The 16,891-nt window shown below is 61.8% G+C and overlaps 2 protein-coding genes across 3 annotated transcripts; both read right to left on the reverse strand.

Moving 5' to 3' along the window:
• Positions 1–8,301, reverse strand: SLC39A14 (solute carrier family 39 member 14). Of its 2 annotated transcripts, none has more exons than XM_062015799.1 (9): positions 8,270–8,301; positions 4,704–4,982; positions 4,419–4,605; positions 2,246–2,415; positions 1,707–1,829; positions 1,438–1,623; positions 996–1,203; positions 382–566; positions 1–189 (listed from the first exon to the last, which is right to left on the reverse strand). In XM_062015799.1, exons 2-9 carry the CDS (start codon positions 4,965–4,967, stop codon positions 43–45), a joined length of 1,470 nt encoding a protein of 489 aa, XP_061871783.1. In that variant the 5' UTR covers positions 4,968–4,982; positions 8,270–8,301; the 3' UTR covers positions 1–42. The 2 variants fall into 2 exon arrangements, with proteins under 2 accessions (XP_061871783.1, XP_061871782.1); XM_062015798.1 differs by lacking the exon at positions 8,270–8,301 and adding an exon at positions 6,911–6,972.
• An 870-nt stretch (positions 8,302–9,171) lies between these two features.
• On the reverse strand, positions 9,172–16,606 carry PIWIL2 (piwi like RNA-mediated gene silencing 2). The gene is made up of 22 exons (XM_062015755.1): positions 16,408–16,606; positions 16,246–16,330; positions 15,818–15,994; positions 15,284–15,314; positions 15,001–15,101; positions 14,712–14,829; positions 14,495–14,619; positions 14,213–14,293; positions 13,761–13,874; positions 13,415–13,603; positions 13,225–13,309; positions 13,044–13,127; positions 12,792–12,932; positions 12,599–12,712; positions 12,095–12,283; positions 11,914–12,015; positions 11,686–11,805; positions 11,349–11,431; positions 10,983–11,088; positions 10,218–10,471; positions 9,702–9,809; positions 9,172–9,541 (listed from the first exon to the last, which is right to left on the reverse strand). The coding sequence occupies exons 1-22, from the start codon at positions 16,604–16,606 to the stop codon at positions 9,385–9,387; spliced, it is 2,763 nt and encodes a 920-aa protein (XP_061871739.1). The 3' UTR covers positions 9,172–9,384.
• Positions 16,607–16,891: the final 285 nt, after the last annotated feature.

The raw sequence follows: 16,891 nt of genomic DNA on the forward strand, positions 1-16,891 counted from the left end.
AACAATGTGAAAACTGGGCCAGGGCTGCAGGTTGGGCTGGTCCTACCCGATCTGGATCTGGCCAGAGTACATGGTGAGCAGCACCATGATGGTGAAGCCCGTCAGCAGCCCCGCGTTCTGGATGGCGAAGGTGATGAGGGCACTGCCGTTCTGCTCGTCCTCCCGGCTCACCTCGTTCATTTCAGGGAACTGGGAGAGAGAGGAAGGGCAAAGGTCAGCCACAGCACAGGTTCAGCCACAGCCAGGCTCCATCCTTCCCACCCCCTGGCAAATATTCACCCACCCTGTGCCAGGGCTCTCATGGGTGACGGCGTGGCCAGCGCGGGAGGTGGAGCGTTGGCCAGAGGGACAGAGCAAACATCCCCTGAGCTCCTCACTTACCATGTCAGCCAGTGCTATGTACAGGAACATCCCCCCAGCCAGGGCGAAGATCCAGTTGGCAGAGAAGTGGCTCCCTGCCACGATGCCAAAGGCCAAGCCCAGGTAACAGCAGCAGGCAGAGATGAAGTTGAAGAAGAGCGCTTGGCGGATGGTCATCCCGGCGTTGAGCAGGATGACAAAGTCCCCTGGGGGGAGAAGATGGGCAAGATGAGGAGGGAGGGGGCAGCAGTGAGGTGCTTTTGCAGGAGGTCAAGTGTGGGCTCCTGGTTGCCCGCTGGTGCCGAGCACTGACCACAGCAGCTGCCTGCCAGCTCCCGGCCATCAATCCGGACATTCAAACCCAAACCACTGCCCACCTCCCCCCTCCCAAACCAAACTCCTTCCTTCAGATGTCTCCATCTAAATTTACATCTCAGACATCATGTTACCTCGTTATTTTTAGAGCTGTGATTACTCAGTGTAGTTTCCAGCCTCGCCTTCCCCTCCCACCACCACATCCTCACTCTGTTTATCCCACCCCACGCTTGCTTTTCTCTCTCTCTCTCAGGACCAGGGAAGCTGCAGGGGCAGATCCCAGAGCCCTGGCAGCGCCTTTCCCCTGAGGACTCACACACCCAGCTCGTGTGGGAACTCCTCGCAGAGGATGGCCACCGAGGTGCTGATCCCTTGGAAGACAGAGACGGTGAAGGAGGCGCCGATGGCCAGGCCGTCGATGAAGTTGTGGAGGCCGTCGCTGAGGGTGATCATCCACGCCAGCGTGCCGATGTCCGAGTACCTCACCTCCTTCAGCCAGTAACACGCGCTCTGCGAGGCCTGCAGGTCCTGCCCCGCCAGCCCAGGTGGAAAGGGAGAGAGGAAGGAGAGAAGAGGGGGGTCACTAGGGAGTGCTCCTTCATCTGAGGGCCGAGGCTGCGGGTGCCACCGCTCCCCTCCACACTTGAAATCCCCACAGGGCTTGGCCCCGAGCTGTTCTCTGTCCCGCACTCACAGGGGATTTTGTCAGGGAGGTGCAATGGGCTCCGGAATCATTTGTTTTCCATGGGAGGGGACACTAACCTGGACAGAGAGGGAGCCCACCACCACCTTCTCATCCCCAGAGGGAGTCTTGCACTCCATCTCGCCGGTGATGTGTGGGATCATGTGGTCCAGGTCCCCATTCTGCAGCTTCTCAGTGATCCCCTCCTCCTGGTCCTTCTTGGAGGGCAGAGCCTCGGGGCCATAGTGGCTGTGCCCGTGATGATGCTGCAGGACAGGAGAGGGGGGATGTCACCCATCCATTTGTTTCTACCAGTTCCCCACCTGAGCAGCCCCTCCTCAAGCCTCACCTGGTCCTTCTGCTTCAGCAGCATCTTCAGGACCTTCTCTGTGAAGAAGAAGAGGTAGAAGCCCCCAAACACAACAGCGGACTTGGAAACGTAATAATCTTCCTGGGGGTTGAACCCAAAGGCCTGCAGGCAAAAGGGGACAAGTGACAGGACTGAGGAAGAGTCCCCAGCAGCATCCTTTGTCTTTTTGCCCCTGGCCTCTAACCTCAAAAAATGTCTTCGTGCCCCCTGACTTGCCCTCATTTCCCCAGCCAAGCCAGCACGGGATCCACCACCCCGCAGAGGAGCAGGGATGCTAAAAACAGGCTTGGAAACCCTCTGTGGTTGACACAAAGGGCATTAAATAGCTCTACTCTGCTTGAAGCAAAATAGAGGTCTCCTTGGAGAGATTCCCTTCCAAAAGAAGGGTGAAACAGCAGCTCTGGCCGCAGTCCTGAGGGCCTTCCAGCCTCCGTCACCTCACTCTCGGCTCCCCAGAGCGAGAGAGAACCAGCCCCCGAGAGAGAGAAAAGCACAGACCCCCCCGGTCCTCACCCTACCTCGGGAATGAGCTGGAAGAGGGCGTTGGAGTAGAGAGTTCCAATCGCCAGAGCTATGAAGTAGAGGAGCAGTCGCTTGTAAAAGGTCTTCTTCATGAAGGGTACGACACTGGCTCCCACCAGCGAGCAGAGGGAGATGACGGTGACGCAGAGGAAACCGTAACCCCAGACTGCAGGACAAACCCACCCCGGGGGCCATGGAGGGAAAGCAGATCAGCGTGGGGAAGGGGAGGCAGGGGAAGGGATCCACGCCAAAAGGAAAGAGAGAGAAAGGAGGGAGGGAGAGAAGAGGACATTCATTAGTGATTGCTTGTTCATCTGGCATGAGGGGAGAACCTGGTGCTGAGCGGCTTTGGAAATACTCAGAGGGCAGAGCTCACCCCAGACGACCCGGAGAGGAGCTCTGCCTCGGAGCAAACAGCTCTCTGGGCTGAGTTTTGGGTTGTTTCAGAGCCAACACCCCAGCTCTGCTCCCCGTGGGAACACCCAGCACACAGGTCCCTGTCCCCTGAGCATCTCGTACGCTCCGTCCCCCCGAGTCCCGGCAGGACAGAGCGCACGGAAGGCGTTTCAGTTCCTGGCAGAGCAGGAAACAAAAGCCTTTGCTGGTTTGGTTTTTTATCTTCAGCAAATAATAACAACAAAATGTCAGTTCTGGAGCTGAAAAAGGAGCCTTGAAAACAAACATTTCCCTCAGCGACACAGACGAGGCGTTCGCTGCCCGAGAGCAAAGCGGGCGGGCGAAACCCCGGCAGCAGCAAAGGCTCTGCCCAGGGGGAAGGCTGGAACCTCGCTGCAGGTTTCTCAGGCTGGAGCCTTGGATCCAGCTCATCACCTGCCCCGGAGCCACAGGGAAGCCCAGGTGTTTTGAAGGTGCCCAGTCCACGGCCCGAGAGCGTGCGGGCGTCGCTTCTTCAGCTCCAGAACAGGGCAATTAACACGGCAATTAAAGTTGCATCCGTCAGTCCCATCAGAGCACCAGGAAACCTCAGGTCAGCCAAAACCCCGGCGGCAACGTCGCTCTGGGAAACCAAGGAGGGGGGGAAAAAAACGGCAATTTGGGTACTTGCAAAAAATTGGATGACTTGAGAGGTAGCTGGTGGCTCTCTGGGGAAAAACTCCCTCCCAAAGCTGAGCCAGGGCAGGAAACAGCTTCTCCCAGCGCCTTCCAGGACCTGCAAGCTGGGCAGCAGCACTGCAAGGACCCAGCAGGGCCAGAGGACACGGCCTCCTCGCTCAAAGGGGTTTCCTGGTGCTGGGAGGAGCGCAAACAAAGCCCCTGCAGAGCCCCTGAGACAAAGCCCTGAGCCTCGGGTGGTGGAGGGATCGGTTGGATTCAGCAGGGTGGAGGCAGAGAAGGGTACCCAGAAGGGCTGGCCTCGGAGACGGGAGAGAGGCAGGGACTTTGTACCGCACCTCTGGGATGAGCTGGAAGAGCGCGTTAGAGAGCAGCGTGCCGATGGAGAGCGCGATGAAAAACGTGAGGACCCGGCTGAAAAAGGCCTTCTCGGTACACGGTACGATGAAGACTCCGAGCAGGGAGGCCACGTTAATCATCGACACACTGAGAAAACCAAAGCCCCACACTGCAGAATGAAAGAAAAACGAAGGGGGCCAGACATTACCCAGGCTCGTGGCGGGGAGGAGCCCGAGGCACCGCGGCCGGGCGCGGGGAGCGGCACGACAGCCCCGGCTCTGTGCCCCCCGGGGCCAACGGAGTGTCTCTGCCTGTGCTCAGGATGCTTCAGTTGCCACACAGACCAGCGTGTGGGTGGGAATGAAGCCACTTGGAACAGGCTTTCCCGAGCCACTGCTGTGCTCGGGGGAGCGGCCGATTCAAGACCTTGTGCTTCAGCAGGACCTGGATGTGTGAGAGCTCGGTGGCTGGAGGACTCCACACGTGCCAAACAACCCTCCTCCCACCGAGGAGGCTTCACAGCAACGTCCCTCCCATCATCCAGCTCCCACCTGCAGCATCTGCCACTGGGCTGAAATCCCCAGCGTGAGCCCACGGCACGAACCAGCCCGAGGAAGAGCCGCGGGGGGCTCTCAGCAAGCTGCCTCTGCTCATCGCTGCCAAACTGCCCATCTCACACCTCCTGGGATACCCCCTGTCCCCAAGCTCCGTGTCCAGGCTCTGGCAGCCCTTGTGCCCGCCCCGTTCCCCACTCACTTTCGGCTGAGCTGGGTCTGCTCTCCTCCGTCTGCTCGTTTTCCTCGTTTTCCAGCTTCTCAGAGGCACAAGCCCCCGATTCCAGCTGCTGCAGGATGGTGGGGCAAAACTCCTTGAACTCGCTGTGCCCCACGGCAGAGCCCTCGCTCAGGTTGTGGATGGCGAAAAGCTCCATGGAGCTGAAGCACTGGAGGGTGGGAAGAGACGGGCACGTGGCCGTGAGCCCCCCGCAGCACTGCCGGGATGCTTTGGGGGGTCTGTGGAGGTTCCCCCTTCCCTGCTTACCCGGGAGAGGTTCACCTGCTGCTGCGGGGGCTGGGACACGTTGGTGTGCCCCACTCCCACGTCCAGGCGGTTCAGCAGGGCCTTCAGCTGCTTCAGGCTCAGGCTCTCGCTCTCGCTGTACCGCTGCAGGAGGTCCTGAAGGAAGGAGGCTGCGGAGAGCACCGGGCCCACGGCGGCGTCTCTGCCCGCCCAGACCCGCGGGCAGGGCAGGAGGCAGAGCAGGACGAGCAGGCAGCGGCCCCAGGGGCCTGTGCTGGGGTTCATGGTGTCGCAGGGATGCTGAAAGAGAAGCCACGTGCTGCCCTCAGCTTTGGCATCCCACCGCCCACCATCCGATGGCTGGGGGGGGACCATGCAGCTCCACCTTGCTGGGGGCACCCAGATCCCCAGGAGGAACTCAATGTCTTTTCACAAGCCACACAAGACTGAGCCTCTGCTTTGCCCCCACCCCAAACAAAACCCCCAGCACCCCTTCCCCAAGCACCATGCTCACCACAGCCCTGCACTAGGGGGGCTTCCAGGCACTGTGCCGCACCTCAGTATCCCTTTGAGAGAGCAGCCAGGGCTCAGAAAAGCAGCCAACAAACCCCAGTGTCCTTAATAACAAACACTGACAGCCAGATTTGGCTGTGAGTGGGGTGAAGAGCTGCCACAGCAGCCCCCAGAGCCAGGACACACACCCCCTCGGGGACCTCTGCCCGCCCACGCCAGCGCTGGGAGGATGTGGGAGCTCAGGGGCCAGAGGTGGCTTTTTCATTAAGTTACAGTTTAACCACCATAATTAAGATGAACTGGGTTGTTCCTTCCCAGCCACAAACTGTAGGTGCTTTCACAGGGTTTGCCTACAGTCAATCCTTGCCCTGGCTGCTCCTTTCATCTGCACCGAGGATCAATGGAAGCGGGGAGCCAGGGGAGCTGGGGCTGAGCCGCCAGCACGAGGCGGCTGCAGATGAAGGGGTTCAGAGAGGTCAGGAGGGAGGCTGGAGCGGGGCCTGGGCCGCCCTTCTGGCAACAAGCAGCTTTGGGACTGGTAAGAAGCAGAGAAAGAATTCACTGTGCTCAGGGGAAGCAGTTTGAGGCTTGGGACAGATCCTGGCACGGGAGCCGTGCTGCCGCCGCCGCCGGCCTCTCCAGCACCTCTCCCGGCACCACGCTGTGCCGACAGCTCACAGATAGCTGTCTCCTCCGAAAAAAAAACACCAGCACAAGACATTTTTGAAGCTCAGCCAAACAATTGTTCTGAAAATAACCCAGGGCTCGGTTAGTGAGGCACTGGGCGGTGAGGCTGAGCCCGGCATGACCCCTGTTCCCACCCAGGACCCCGCTGGCCTCCTCCTAGACCTCGTTTTCCCCTCAGCGTCCACATTCCCCTAGGTTTTACAAGCTTTTCAAGCTTTGTTCTCCAGGCAAGCCAGGCCTGGGAGGTTTTAGCCTCCTCCTGCCAGGGCTTAGCTCAGATGCTTTGGCTTAACCCCTTCTCCTCCCAAAACAGGGGAGCGATCTCGGCTGCTGAGGCCGAGGATACCTGAGGCACCTCTGTCTCTTCAGCATCCCCCAGCGACAGCCAGGCCCCTTCCCTTGCCTCCTCCCGACCCAAATGCACCCCACCAGATGGGTCCCTCCCTGGGCAATGCCTCAGCAGCCACGTGGGTCATTTGGGTGGCCAGTGACTCCCACAAGGTACACAGATGCTGGCACACACACAGGTGCTGGCACACAGCCCACAGTGGCAAAGGCCTGTCCAGGGGACACGACATCCCGGAACAGGGCCATGGGCTGCCTTCTCCTCTCTGTGCCAGCCCCACGTCCCTCATCCTGCCCAGATCCATCCTGTCCGGACCACAACGATTATCCCTGACCCAAAACTCTCTTCTAGTGCCAAAATACCCAAAGCAAAGTGGAAAACAAAAAGCAGAGCCAGGCAGGGCTGTGAACTGCCCGGACTCGCTGCCTGTTTTGGGGCAGAGATGAGGCAGAGGAGCCGTCCCTCAGGGCGAAGGGCACAGGGTGGTCTGTGACCCCCCACAAACCCCATGGTGTCCCCAAGGCAAGGCAGGAGGGTGCTAAACACACCCGAGCCCCCCATCCTGGGCTAACGAGGAGCCGCAGCAATCCCCTGGGGACACACACCCCTCCTGAGCTCTCTCCGGCCGAGCTGGATCCCTCCAAACCCCCTCCCCGCAGCCCCCCGGCCTCCTGCCCGCTACCTTCAAGGGCGTCCTCTGCCCGGGCCCGGGGAGCCGCGGTGCCGCGCTCAGCCCAGCGCCTGACCTACTTTATCGCTCGCTGCCGCGCCGGGACGGGGCACAGGGAACCAGCCTCTGTGGCACGGGGACGGGATGCCCAGGAGCACGTCCCACGGGGCGCGTCCGGGAGCGATGCCCGGTGCTTATGAGCGCACAGGACGTGCCAGGGCCACGCAAAACCCCTCATGTTTTCCCACATCGCTCGGGTTCATTTCCCAGAGCTCATCGATCCCGCTCGCAAACCACCTCCCCCTCTGAGCGGGAAGGTGACGCCGGGAAGGAGAAAACGCTGGCAAAGCCGAGCAGGGCCCTGGCAACGGCAGCCCCGTGCCAGACCCTTCCCGAAACCCCGCGCTGGGACAACTCTGTCGCAAACCTGAGCTGGGAAACGGGGGGAGGAGGCACCAAAGGGTCCCCAAAACCAACCCCGCCAGGGAGGTTTGCAGCCAGCGGTCCCGACATCCTTCCTGAGCAGGAGCCGCGTCTGGCAGCCAGGGCAGGAGCTGGCCACCGCCAGGGAGAGTTTCCGTGCCTTGAGCCACGTTGGCCATGGCCTCCCTTCGTCCCCCGACCTGCTTCCACCCGGCTGCTTCTCCCCTCTTTCCCCGCACCGCCCTGTGCCCAGCCGCTCCGGCCCCATCTGGCCCCGGCCCTGCCACTCCGTGCCGCCCCCAGCCCCTGCCGCATCCCACAGCTGCCCCTCGGCCGGCCTCGCCTGGCTCCAGTCCCCGTCGCTGGCTGCTCTGCCCCACACCCGGCTCCTTCTCCTCACGCTCCGCCGCTCCCTTTGCCCTCACCGGGCTCCGCGGCGGCCCCAGAGCTGCCCCCAGGCCGTGCACGGGCTCCGAGGCGCGATGCCGGTGCTCAGACCCGCTCGGAGGCCGCCGAGCCCGTCCCTCCATCCCTGCCCGGAGCCCGCTCAGCCCCCGGAGCGCCCGCGGCCGCCGGGCCCAGCGCGGAGCCCAGCGCGGAGCCCCCGCAGCCCCCGGAGCGCCCGCGGCCGCCGGGCCCAGCGCGGAGCCCCCGCAGCCCCCTCAGCGCCCGCGGCCGCCGGGCCCAGCGCGGAGCCCAGCGCGGAGCCCCCGCAGCCCCCGGAGCGCCCGCGGCCGCCGGGCCCAGCGCGGAGCCCAGCGCGGAGCCCCCGCAGCCCCCTCAGCGCCCGCGGCCGCCGGGCCCAGCGCGGAGCCCCCGCAGCCCCCTCAGCGCCCGCGGCCGCCGGGCCCAGCGCGGAGCCCCCGCAGCCCCCTCAGCGCCCGCGGCCGCCGGGCCCAGCGCGGAGCCCCCGCAGCCCCCTCAGCGCCCGCCCGCGCGCGCCCTCACCTCACGCGCCGCCGCCGCCCGCTCGGGGCCGCGCAGGGCGCACGCTCGGCCGCCGGCACGGGGAGCGCTCCCATTGGCTGGCGCTGCGCATGGCCACGCCCCCTCCCGCCGAGGCCACGCCCCCGCCTCCCTGACACCCCCCCACCCCGACCCCCGAGACACGGCTCTGAACAGACCCACCGAGACACCCCCGGGTTACGGAGCACCCCTCAGCCTCTTTCAACCACTCCGAGGCACCTACAGAGGCCCCTGCCCAGCTCTTGGGGGGGGTACATGGCATTGAACAGACCCCCTCGGGAGCGCAGGGCATCCCTCAAATGCCCCCAACCCCTCTCTGGGGGCATAGGGCACCCCACAAAGCCCCCTGCCCACCTCTTGGGGATATAGGGCATTGCACAGACCATCCCCAGCCAGGGGAGCCGCTCCAGTGGGAATACCACACCCCCAACCTCTTCAGCCCCAGCATCCACTCAGCCCCTCAGAACCAAGTTTGACCCTGTGCCCAAACCCAGGCAGGGAGGAGGCTGCCAAAGTTCACCAATAAAAAAGGATAAAAACAGGGAATTATTAACTCAGGGGGCAAAGGGCAGAGGGACGGGCTCAGCTCCTGCCAGGGAGGGTGTGTGTCTGTGTCCCCCCCCACCCTGGGACATCCCCCAGGGAAAAAGGGCTCAGGACATCCCTCCCCTCTCTCTGCCCCCAACAACTGAGCCCACATCCAAAGGAAGGCAGAAACATTTTATTGAGGTTAAACACTCTCAAGAAAAAACAGAAAACCAATAAACCTTTGGCTTTTGAATGCAGCCCCTGCACAGGGCAGGAGGGAGGGGGAGCTGCAAGCAGGGCAGGGGGAGCAGTTTGATCCAGTCAAGCTGAGAGAAGTGGGAGCAGACGGGGTGTGCTCCAGCTTCCTCCCCCCGATGAAGCCCAAGAGCCCCCCCAGCTCTGGGTCTATGCCAGAACCTTTCCAAACATTCTTTGAAAACAGCCCTAAACCCAAGAACCACCAGACAGAAACAAGGAACGTTAAAAGACAAACCACATTGAAGGCAAACCAAGGCCGGTGGTGTGAGGAGGCTGGGCAGCAGCAGCACGGTGCTGGAGCCCAGCTGGAACTAGAGGAAGAAGAGTCTGTTGCAGAGCTGGGGGTTGGGCTTGCAGTGCAGGACCCGCCTCACCAGGAAGGCCAGCCTGTGGGCGTACTTGCAGGGGGCAGGGACCCGCACTGTGCCCGAACAGTTCCAGTACAGGTGACACAGCTTGAAAGTCAACCTGGGCAGAGGGAGAGAGGGAGAGGAGGGGCTTCATCCTGCTCCTGAGGTGAGACCGGCACCAGCCGCCTCCTCACCCACTGCCCAGGCTCAGCCCAGGGCCCCACTGCCTCCTGGGGCCCAAGGCTGGGGGGTTCAGGCAGGGATCCCCCTGCCCCTACCTCTGGAGGTGCTCGCAGCTGAGGTTGGCTGTGTTCAGCAGGCAGATGTAGCGTGTGGGCACGCTGCAGCCCTGGCGAGGGCAATGGGCCAACAGGAAGAAATCCTGCCTGCGAGGGAGGGAAGGACAAGGGGGGTTTGCACCCAAGGGGGGGGCTTTTTGTACACCAGGGGGTTGCTTTTGTACCTAAAGCTGTTCTTTTTGCACCCAATAAGTTGTTTTTGAACCCAAGTTGTTTTTTCACTCAGGAAGATTATCATCCCCGAGGGCTCATTTTTCATCCAGAGTGTTTTTTTCACTCCCAAATGGGTTGGGTTGGTTCCTCCCCCCCCCAAAGGCTTTTGTTTTGCACCTGAGAGAGTTTTTTTTGCACCCAAGGGGGTTTGCACTGGCACCCAAGGGGGCTGGGTTTGCACCCAAGGGGGTCTGTATTGGCACCCAAAGGTGTTCTTTGCAGCCAAGGGGGTTGGTTTCAGCCTGGGCAGCTCTGCAGGGCAGAGCCACCGCTGCCACTCACCACTCCAAGCTGGTCACCGTGTGGTCCATGACCGTTCCCGGCGGAGGGGACACGAATTCTTCTGGATCAAGGGCGTAGAAGTTGGTGCTGATTTGTTTCTGCACCACCATGGCCACCACACTGGGCTGATAGTTGTCAAAGGTGTTAAAGGTCTCCTGTAGCTGCGGGATCTCATACTTGAGGATAGTTTCCAGCTGGCTGTCAGACACACCATCCCTGTACAGGACGATCTTCTTGGGCAAGCAGTGGTTCATCTGGACAAGCAGGAATTAGAAGGAACTGGATTGGTATTGGCTTTTTCCCCTCCCAGCCCTGACTGACTGCAAGGGGGTGATGGATTCCCTGGCAAGAAGCTGGGCACCAGATGCCCACTGGGGCTCCAGAGCTGACAGTTCGGTGGTCATGGAAGCACAGAATGGTGGGGATTGGAAGGGACCTTTAGAGATCATCCAGTGCAACCCCTCTGCCAAAGCAGATCCACCTAGATCAGGTCACACAGGAATGTGTCCAGATGGGCTCTGAAGACTTCCAGAGAAGGAGCCTCCACACCCTCCCTGGTCAGTTCAGGCCCTCCCCCTGAGCTTTGCAGAAAGCCCCTCCTCCTACTCTGCTCCAGCAAAAGAAATTCAACCCAGGTTCCGGAAGGGCTGACAGGGCAGAGAGAGGCAGCATCTGCAGGTTCAGGGGAGTTTCTCTTCTTTTAGGGAGATATGAAACCCCTGGGAGGGTTTTTTGGGTAGCACCAGCCTGGGGGTTCAGCCTCACCTCGTGGAAGTGCTGGAGAGCATCGCTCAGGCAGAGCCGCAGGTTGTCAGTGATCTCTTGGTGGGGCATCTGGAAGACCACCCTGCTGTACCACTTGGTGAGGATGCTGGGGATGGAGCAGGGATGAGGGTCAGGCCCTCCCCTCCTCGGTGGTCAAAATCCACCTGAGCAGCCCCCAAGCAACCAAACCCACCCCCAGTGAAACAGTGCCAAGGCCACTGCCAACAGACATGCCAGTGGGGAACTGGCAGGTGGGGGGAGGCATTGGCTTCCCCCTCTTCTCCTGGGAAAGGGGAGGTGTGGGACCCCCAGCAGCCCCAGATCAGAGGGGGAGGGAAGGCTTCCCCTGCCCGTGGCATCACGTACTGATTCATGCTGGCCACGAAGCCAATGACAGACTGTGCGCCCTGGCTGTGGCAGATGTCCATGCCAATAACCATCAGCTGTTTCTGGGGAGATAAAAAGTAGTCAGAGAGAAGCCAGACACCTCTGGCTTTGTCCTGCCAGGATCTCTCCAGCTACACAAAACAGAGAGGCCAACTCTGCAGATGCTGCAGCACAGAGGGAAACCCCTGACCCAACAGCTCATAGCCCAGAGGGAAGCCCATGACCCAACAGTTCACAGCCCAGAGGGAAGCCCCATGACCCAACAGTTTACAGCCCAGAGCTTGCAGACACGTGTGTGGGTCTCTCCTGCCCTTACCAGGGGGATGTCGACCCCCCAGAGCTCGCCTCCCAGCTTGCAGTTGATCTGCAGCAGCACTTTCTGTGCCACAGCCTTCAATTTGCTCGGCTGGCCCATAAGGGTGTGTGCGTTGATGACCTGTGGCAAGGGGGGAAAAAACCCCAAACTCAAAGCAGGGAAAAAAGGCTGGAAATGCCCAGAGCCTCCCCATGCCCACGGGCCCCCTCTGCCAAGCCCCTCACCTACCTGGGAGGGCACTGGGAACTGCACACAGCAGAGCTTCTTGATGGCCCTGTACAAGTCGTCCCTGCTGCTGGAGGTCACGCACAGGACCAACTGCAGCTTGTCCTGCAGAGAAGCATCGTTCACACGAGCATCTGCTCAGCCCCACAGCCAGTTCCCCACCCTGAGCCTCCCCCCTCCTCACCTCCTTCCCCAGCACGGTTTGGATGCTCCTGGCGAAGGTGTCGATGCGATCATCGTTCAGCTCCAGCACGCCAGGCTCGCCCACCTGCATGCCCATGGGGCCACAGACACTCTGCATGGTGTCCACCAAATCCTTCACCAATGCCTGCAGGTGCCTTGGGTAAACCAGCAGCCAGTGATTCAGGGGGATCTAGGAGAGAGGTGAGGAGAGCTCAGCCAGGTGACTTCCAGCCCCATGGAGCCGTGGGAACAGGGGAAAAAGCAGCTCAAGAGGCGCCTAAATGGCACATGACAGCCCGTTCTTGCAGTCTGGAAGCCTCCAGCTGCTGTGGGAGGAGGTGGGAAAGCAGACACCACGACCACAGGCCTCTAACTCATTGTTAAACAGGCTGAAGCACCAAGTCAGCATAAACAAGGGAAGGGCTCCAGCAGGCTCAGCGCTCAGAAAACCCTCCTGGTTCTCAGGCAATGGGGTGTTGTTGCAAGGGCCAAGCTGTGGGCTCACCACTGAGATGGGGGCTTCTCGTGTGACCTCCCTGCTCCAGTTCAGGTCCTGGCCAGGGACGATGGAGATGCCCTGCAGGTTGATCCTCTCGGTGGGCAGGACCCGGCCCTGGGTCTGAACAGAGCAGAAACTCTCAGCAGCTCCGGTGCCGCTGCCTCTGCTGCCAGGGCGAGGGGAAGCTCAGAGCCCCTACCCTGCAGATGTCTGTGTCCAGGATGAGCCCCCAGGATGTGAGCTCCCGGGAGGCTTCAGGACTGTCCCTGATCTGGCGCAGGAGGCTGGTGAGACGCTCATAGTGCTGCCTGGGGCTCTGCAGCATCTCCCGCATCAAGTCCTGCCGGGGGAATGAGGCAGGCTGGGGAGTCCCTGGGTCTGAGCTGCCCCCACCAGCGGCTGCTCAGGGCTCAGCTCTCCAAACCCAGGGCAGCAGGGGACACACTCTCACCTTGACTGCTCGGCTGCCCTTTAGCTCCGAGTAGCCAGTCACGAAGCTGAGCTCCGGCACGAGCAGGATCAGGTCTGTCTGTTGCTGTGGGGAGGGGGCGCAGGCATCATCAGCAACGGGCATGACAAGGACAGACCGTGGGTCCCACTTGTCCCTCCCCAAGTCTCCTTCCCCAGCTCACCTTGCCATCTGGCCTCTGTTTTACCCTGGGCCTGTGGATGAGCAGAGGCTGGTTCAGCTCCCTGATGGTGATGCCGTAGTTTTTTCTGGCAAAAAGGCACGAGGCGAGACGTTCCCATCGCTGCTTACCCACCTGGGCTCAGAGCTGGACAGGTGCTCACCCAAGTGAGGCTGCAGGAGCACAGTCCTACCTGTAGTACTCCAGGAAAGTCATCTCCTCACCGCTGGCCTGGGTGAAACTGTCCTTCGGGGTCTTGTTCCAGTCGATGTCGTCGATGCGGTAGGTGCGGTTGTTGTAGCGGGTGATGACCACACAGCCCACCAGCTGCCTGGTGCACTCGTCCTGGAAACTGCCTTGGCAATGCTTGTTGATCAAGTGCCTGCAGCATGGGGAGAGGGAGGAGGAGGAAAGGCTCACAGCAACGTTCCCTGCCCGTGCTACCCCAGAAATAACATCCCTCTAGCCAAATGGCACCGGGCACAGCGCTGCTGCAAACCCCCCTCGGCCCCTCAAGGGCTGCTGTTCCCTTCCCTTACATGAGATTCAGGACGGTGTCATTGCGGATGACTTTGTGGATGGAGTCGACCACGAGGAAGAGGCCTCCGTCCCTCTTCTGAACACTGATGGAGTATCCTGGCCAGATTTGCAGCCTGTGCCCAGAAGGAAAGGCCCAACAGTGCCTGAGGTCACCCCGGAGCCGGTGGCACAGCGCTGCCAGGGCAGCTGGGCAGCCGTCCCGCTCATCCAGGAGCCCTCAAAACACAGGGGGATTTATTTTCCAGCTGCCTGCCAGCTCCCAGCTAACCACCCCTGAACTGCACTGCAGAAAACAGGCTCTCTGAGGTCAGGGCTAAGCAGGGCTGGCCAGGAGAGCTGACCTGGCAAAGATCTCCCAAGTTCCAGCCTCACCCTCCTGCCAGGGAGGACGGGGGCTGTCCCTGTCTTGCACCCAGGCAGCAGCAGGAGGAAAGCCCTGTGCAGCACCCACCTGTAATGCTGCAAGATTTTGGCCCGGGCAGGCTCAAAGAAATTTCTCCCAACAAGACTCAGATTTAAGATTCTCATCACCCTGGGAAAGAAAAATAAAAAGCTGTCTGCGCTGTGGCTCAGAGGAAGGAGGAGGAGGAAGGAATGGTGGGGGTGGGAAGGGCCCTGCAGAGCTCCTCCAGCCCAGCCCCCTGCTAAAGCAGGTTCCCCTCGATCAGGGTACACAGGAACACATGCAAGGTCTCCTCCCCCAAGCTCAGGGAGGGTCTCTACCTTTCCTCACCTCCTGAAAATCACACTGTAAAAGGGGATGCAGAGATCTGAGGTGGGCTCAAGGACCTTGGTTGGCTGGATGGTGATGGCAATCTCCTCCCCGTCACTCAGCCTCTGAGCCTTCAGGTTGACCGGCTGTGAGGGGAGACAGGATGGGAGGGAGCCCCAGGGCAGGGAGGGCATCCCCATGCTCCTAAATTGGCTACAACACCCACATCAGCCCTTACCTGGGGCAGCTGGATGGGCAGGAAGAGGACAGAGCCGTCGAAGGCCATCACGTCCCCCGTCGCTGCCTGGTTCTCCCTCAGCATGGCGAAGCGCATGCTCTTGCACTCCACCTCGGGGCTGCCAGCCACGGGGACACATCACTGCTGGTGGCTGCTCCTTCCACACCCCCCTCTGCCCCCCAGCCACACCACACCCAGGACTCCCAAAACCCCACAATGGGGAAAAGCTGGAGCCAAAGACATGAGGGGCTGTGTCCAGGAGCCCGGCCCCCCGTGCCCACACGGATACCTGAAGGTGACGTGGTATTGGTAGACAGCTTCATTCTGGCAGTGGATTTTAACCGAGTTCAGCCCCACAGTTACAGGGGTTCCCTTCGCCACTGGCTTCAACTCTGGTGCCCTACACGAGACAGGAGGGTGGCCAAGAGCAGAGAACGCTCTGGAGTTAAGACACAAGAGGAATTAACTGCCTCAAAACCTCACTCCCCTAGGTCTGACAGCGACGGGAGTGCACAAACTCATGGCTTAGAGTGTTCTTTTCCAGGAAAAAAGGTGGGAAGTGGACTGGAGACAATGATTTCCTTGTTCTCATACTCTAATTCACTGAAATAAGTTTGGTGAGGATCCCCTAACTAAAGCAAAAGCACAGAGGCACTGCTGGCAACAGTGGCCCACGTGTCCGTCAGAAGATGATAAAGAACAGGCTGAAAACGTTGATTTTAAACACCAGATTGGAACATATATGCTGAATGAGAAGAAGGGTAATTGACCCTACAGGCAGAGGCCCATTGGACTGCCTGGCCTCAGGTTAATTTAATCAGGAAGATCCAAATGAAGCAAATGGAAACGGTTGTCAGGTAACAGTTACAGTCCCAAATGTCTGACACGGGCAATTAAAGCTTGAGAAAAGGAGAAAAGTGAATTGAGCTAGAGTACAAAATAGAAACAGAGGCCGGGAACCCCCGGGGAACTGTGTCTGAGGAACTGCCCAGAGCTTTCACAGTGAGTTAACGAGTGTGCCTGCAGAGCTCAGTGTGCACACCGGGCACAAACCTGCCCTTCGGACAACACCCGGACCCCAAACGTGGAGCTGCCGCTTCACTCACTGTTTGAGGCCGGCGGCCGGGGCAGGTCTCGGGGCGGGCGGCGGGGCCGGCCGCGACTGCAGCGGGCGCGGGGCGGCGGGTTCGGCAGCACCAGGGGGCTTCTCGCGCGGCTGCCCGGCGGCGGCTCTCCCGGAGGAGCAGGGCAGCACGTCCCATCCTCTGCCTCGCCACAGCATCCTGCGAGCCCAGCAGGGGCAGAGGTGAGCCCCGGCACGCCGGGGACACGCCAGAGCCTGCCGCAACCCCGCTGCCCGTGCCTCACACGCAGCGGCCGCTCCCTGCTCGGAGAGGCTCCAAGAGGCGAGGCGGCCGCGGGCCCACGGCACCGAGGCAGGTGGTGTCAGGGGCAGCCTGTGAGCGTCCCGCAGCCCACCGCCCGCACCCAGCGCAAGGTGAGGGGGGGGCACAGGGGGCCGGGGAGCACTCACCGCCCGTGCAGGGACGGCGCTGCCGCCGCCCGCTCGTCGTCCCGCGCCGCAGGCTGATCATCCCCCGCGGCACCAGCGGCCGGGCCTGCGGCACGGAGAGGGCACGGTGGGCGCCGCGGCCAGGCCCGGCTCCTGCCCCATCCCCCGCGCACAAGCACCTACCGAGGGGCCGTGCCGCGGGCGCACAGGGCCGCGTGTCCAGGCCCAGGCCGCGCATCAGGGCCGACAGAGGCGGCGGGGAGAGCCGGCGGGTGGAAGCGCCGGGCTGGGGCAGCCTGTGGGCACGGCCGCGGGGGTCGCGGAGGGGACCCGGGGCGGCGGGGCCGGGGCCGGGCAGGCGGAAGGGCCGTGAGGGCTCCATGGCCGCGCCGTCGAAGCCGCCGCCTGGCGCGCGACAGGCACGCGCCGCGCGCTGGCCACGCCCCCTCCGCCCCGCGCGCGCTGCGACGCGGCCTCGGCCACGCCCCCTGCGGCGGCGCCCCCGTGCGGCGGAGGGAGGGAGCGCACGGCGGGACCGCGGGCGGTGCGGGGCTGGGACGGCAGAGGGCCGGCGCCGTGTGTTACACGCGCAGACTCCCGCAGGCACGCAGTGGAGCCCAGTGGGGGTGCCTGCTGTCTCTAGGGGGTTGCTCAGCCCCCCAACACA

This window comes from Colius striatus, chromosome 27 (genome assembly GCF_028858725.1).
Source record: "Colius striatus isolate bColStr4 chromosome 27, bColStr4.1.hap1, whole genome shotgun sequence".
Taxonomy (NCBI): Eukaryota; Metazoa; Chordata; class Aves; order Coliiformes; family Coliidae; genus Colius; species Colius striatus.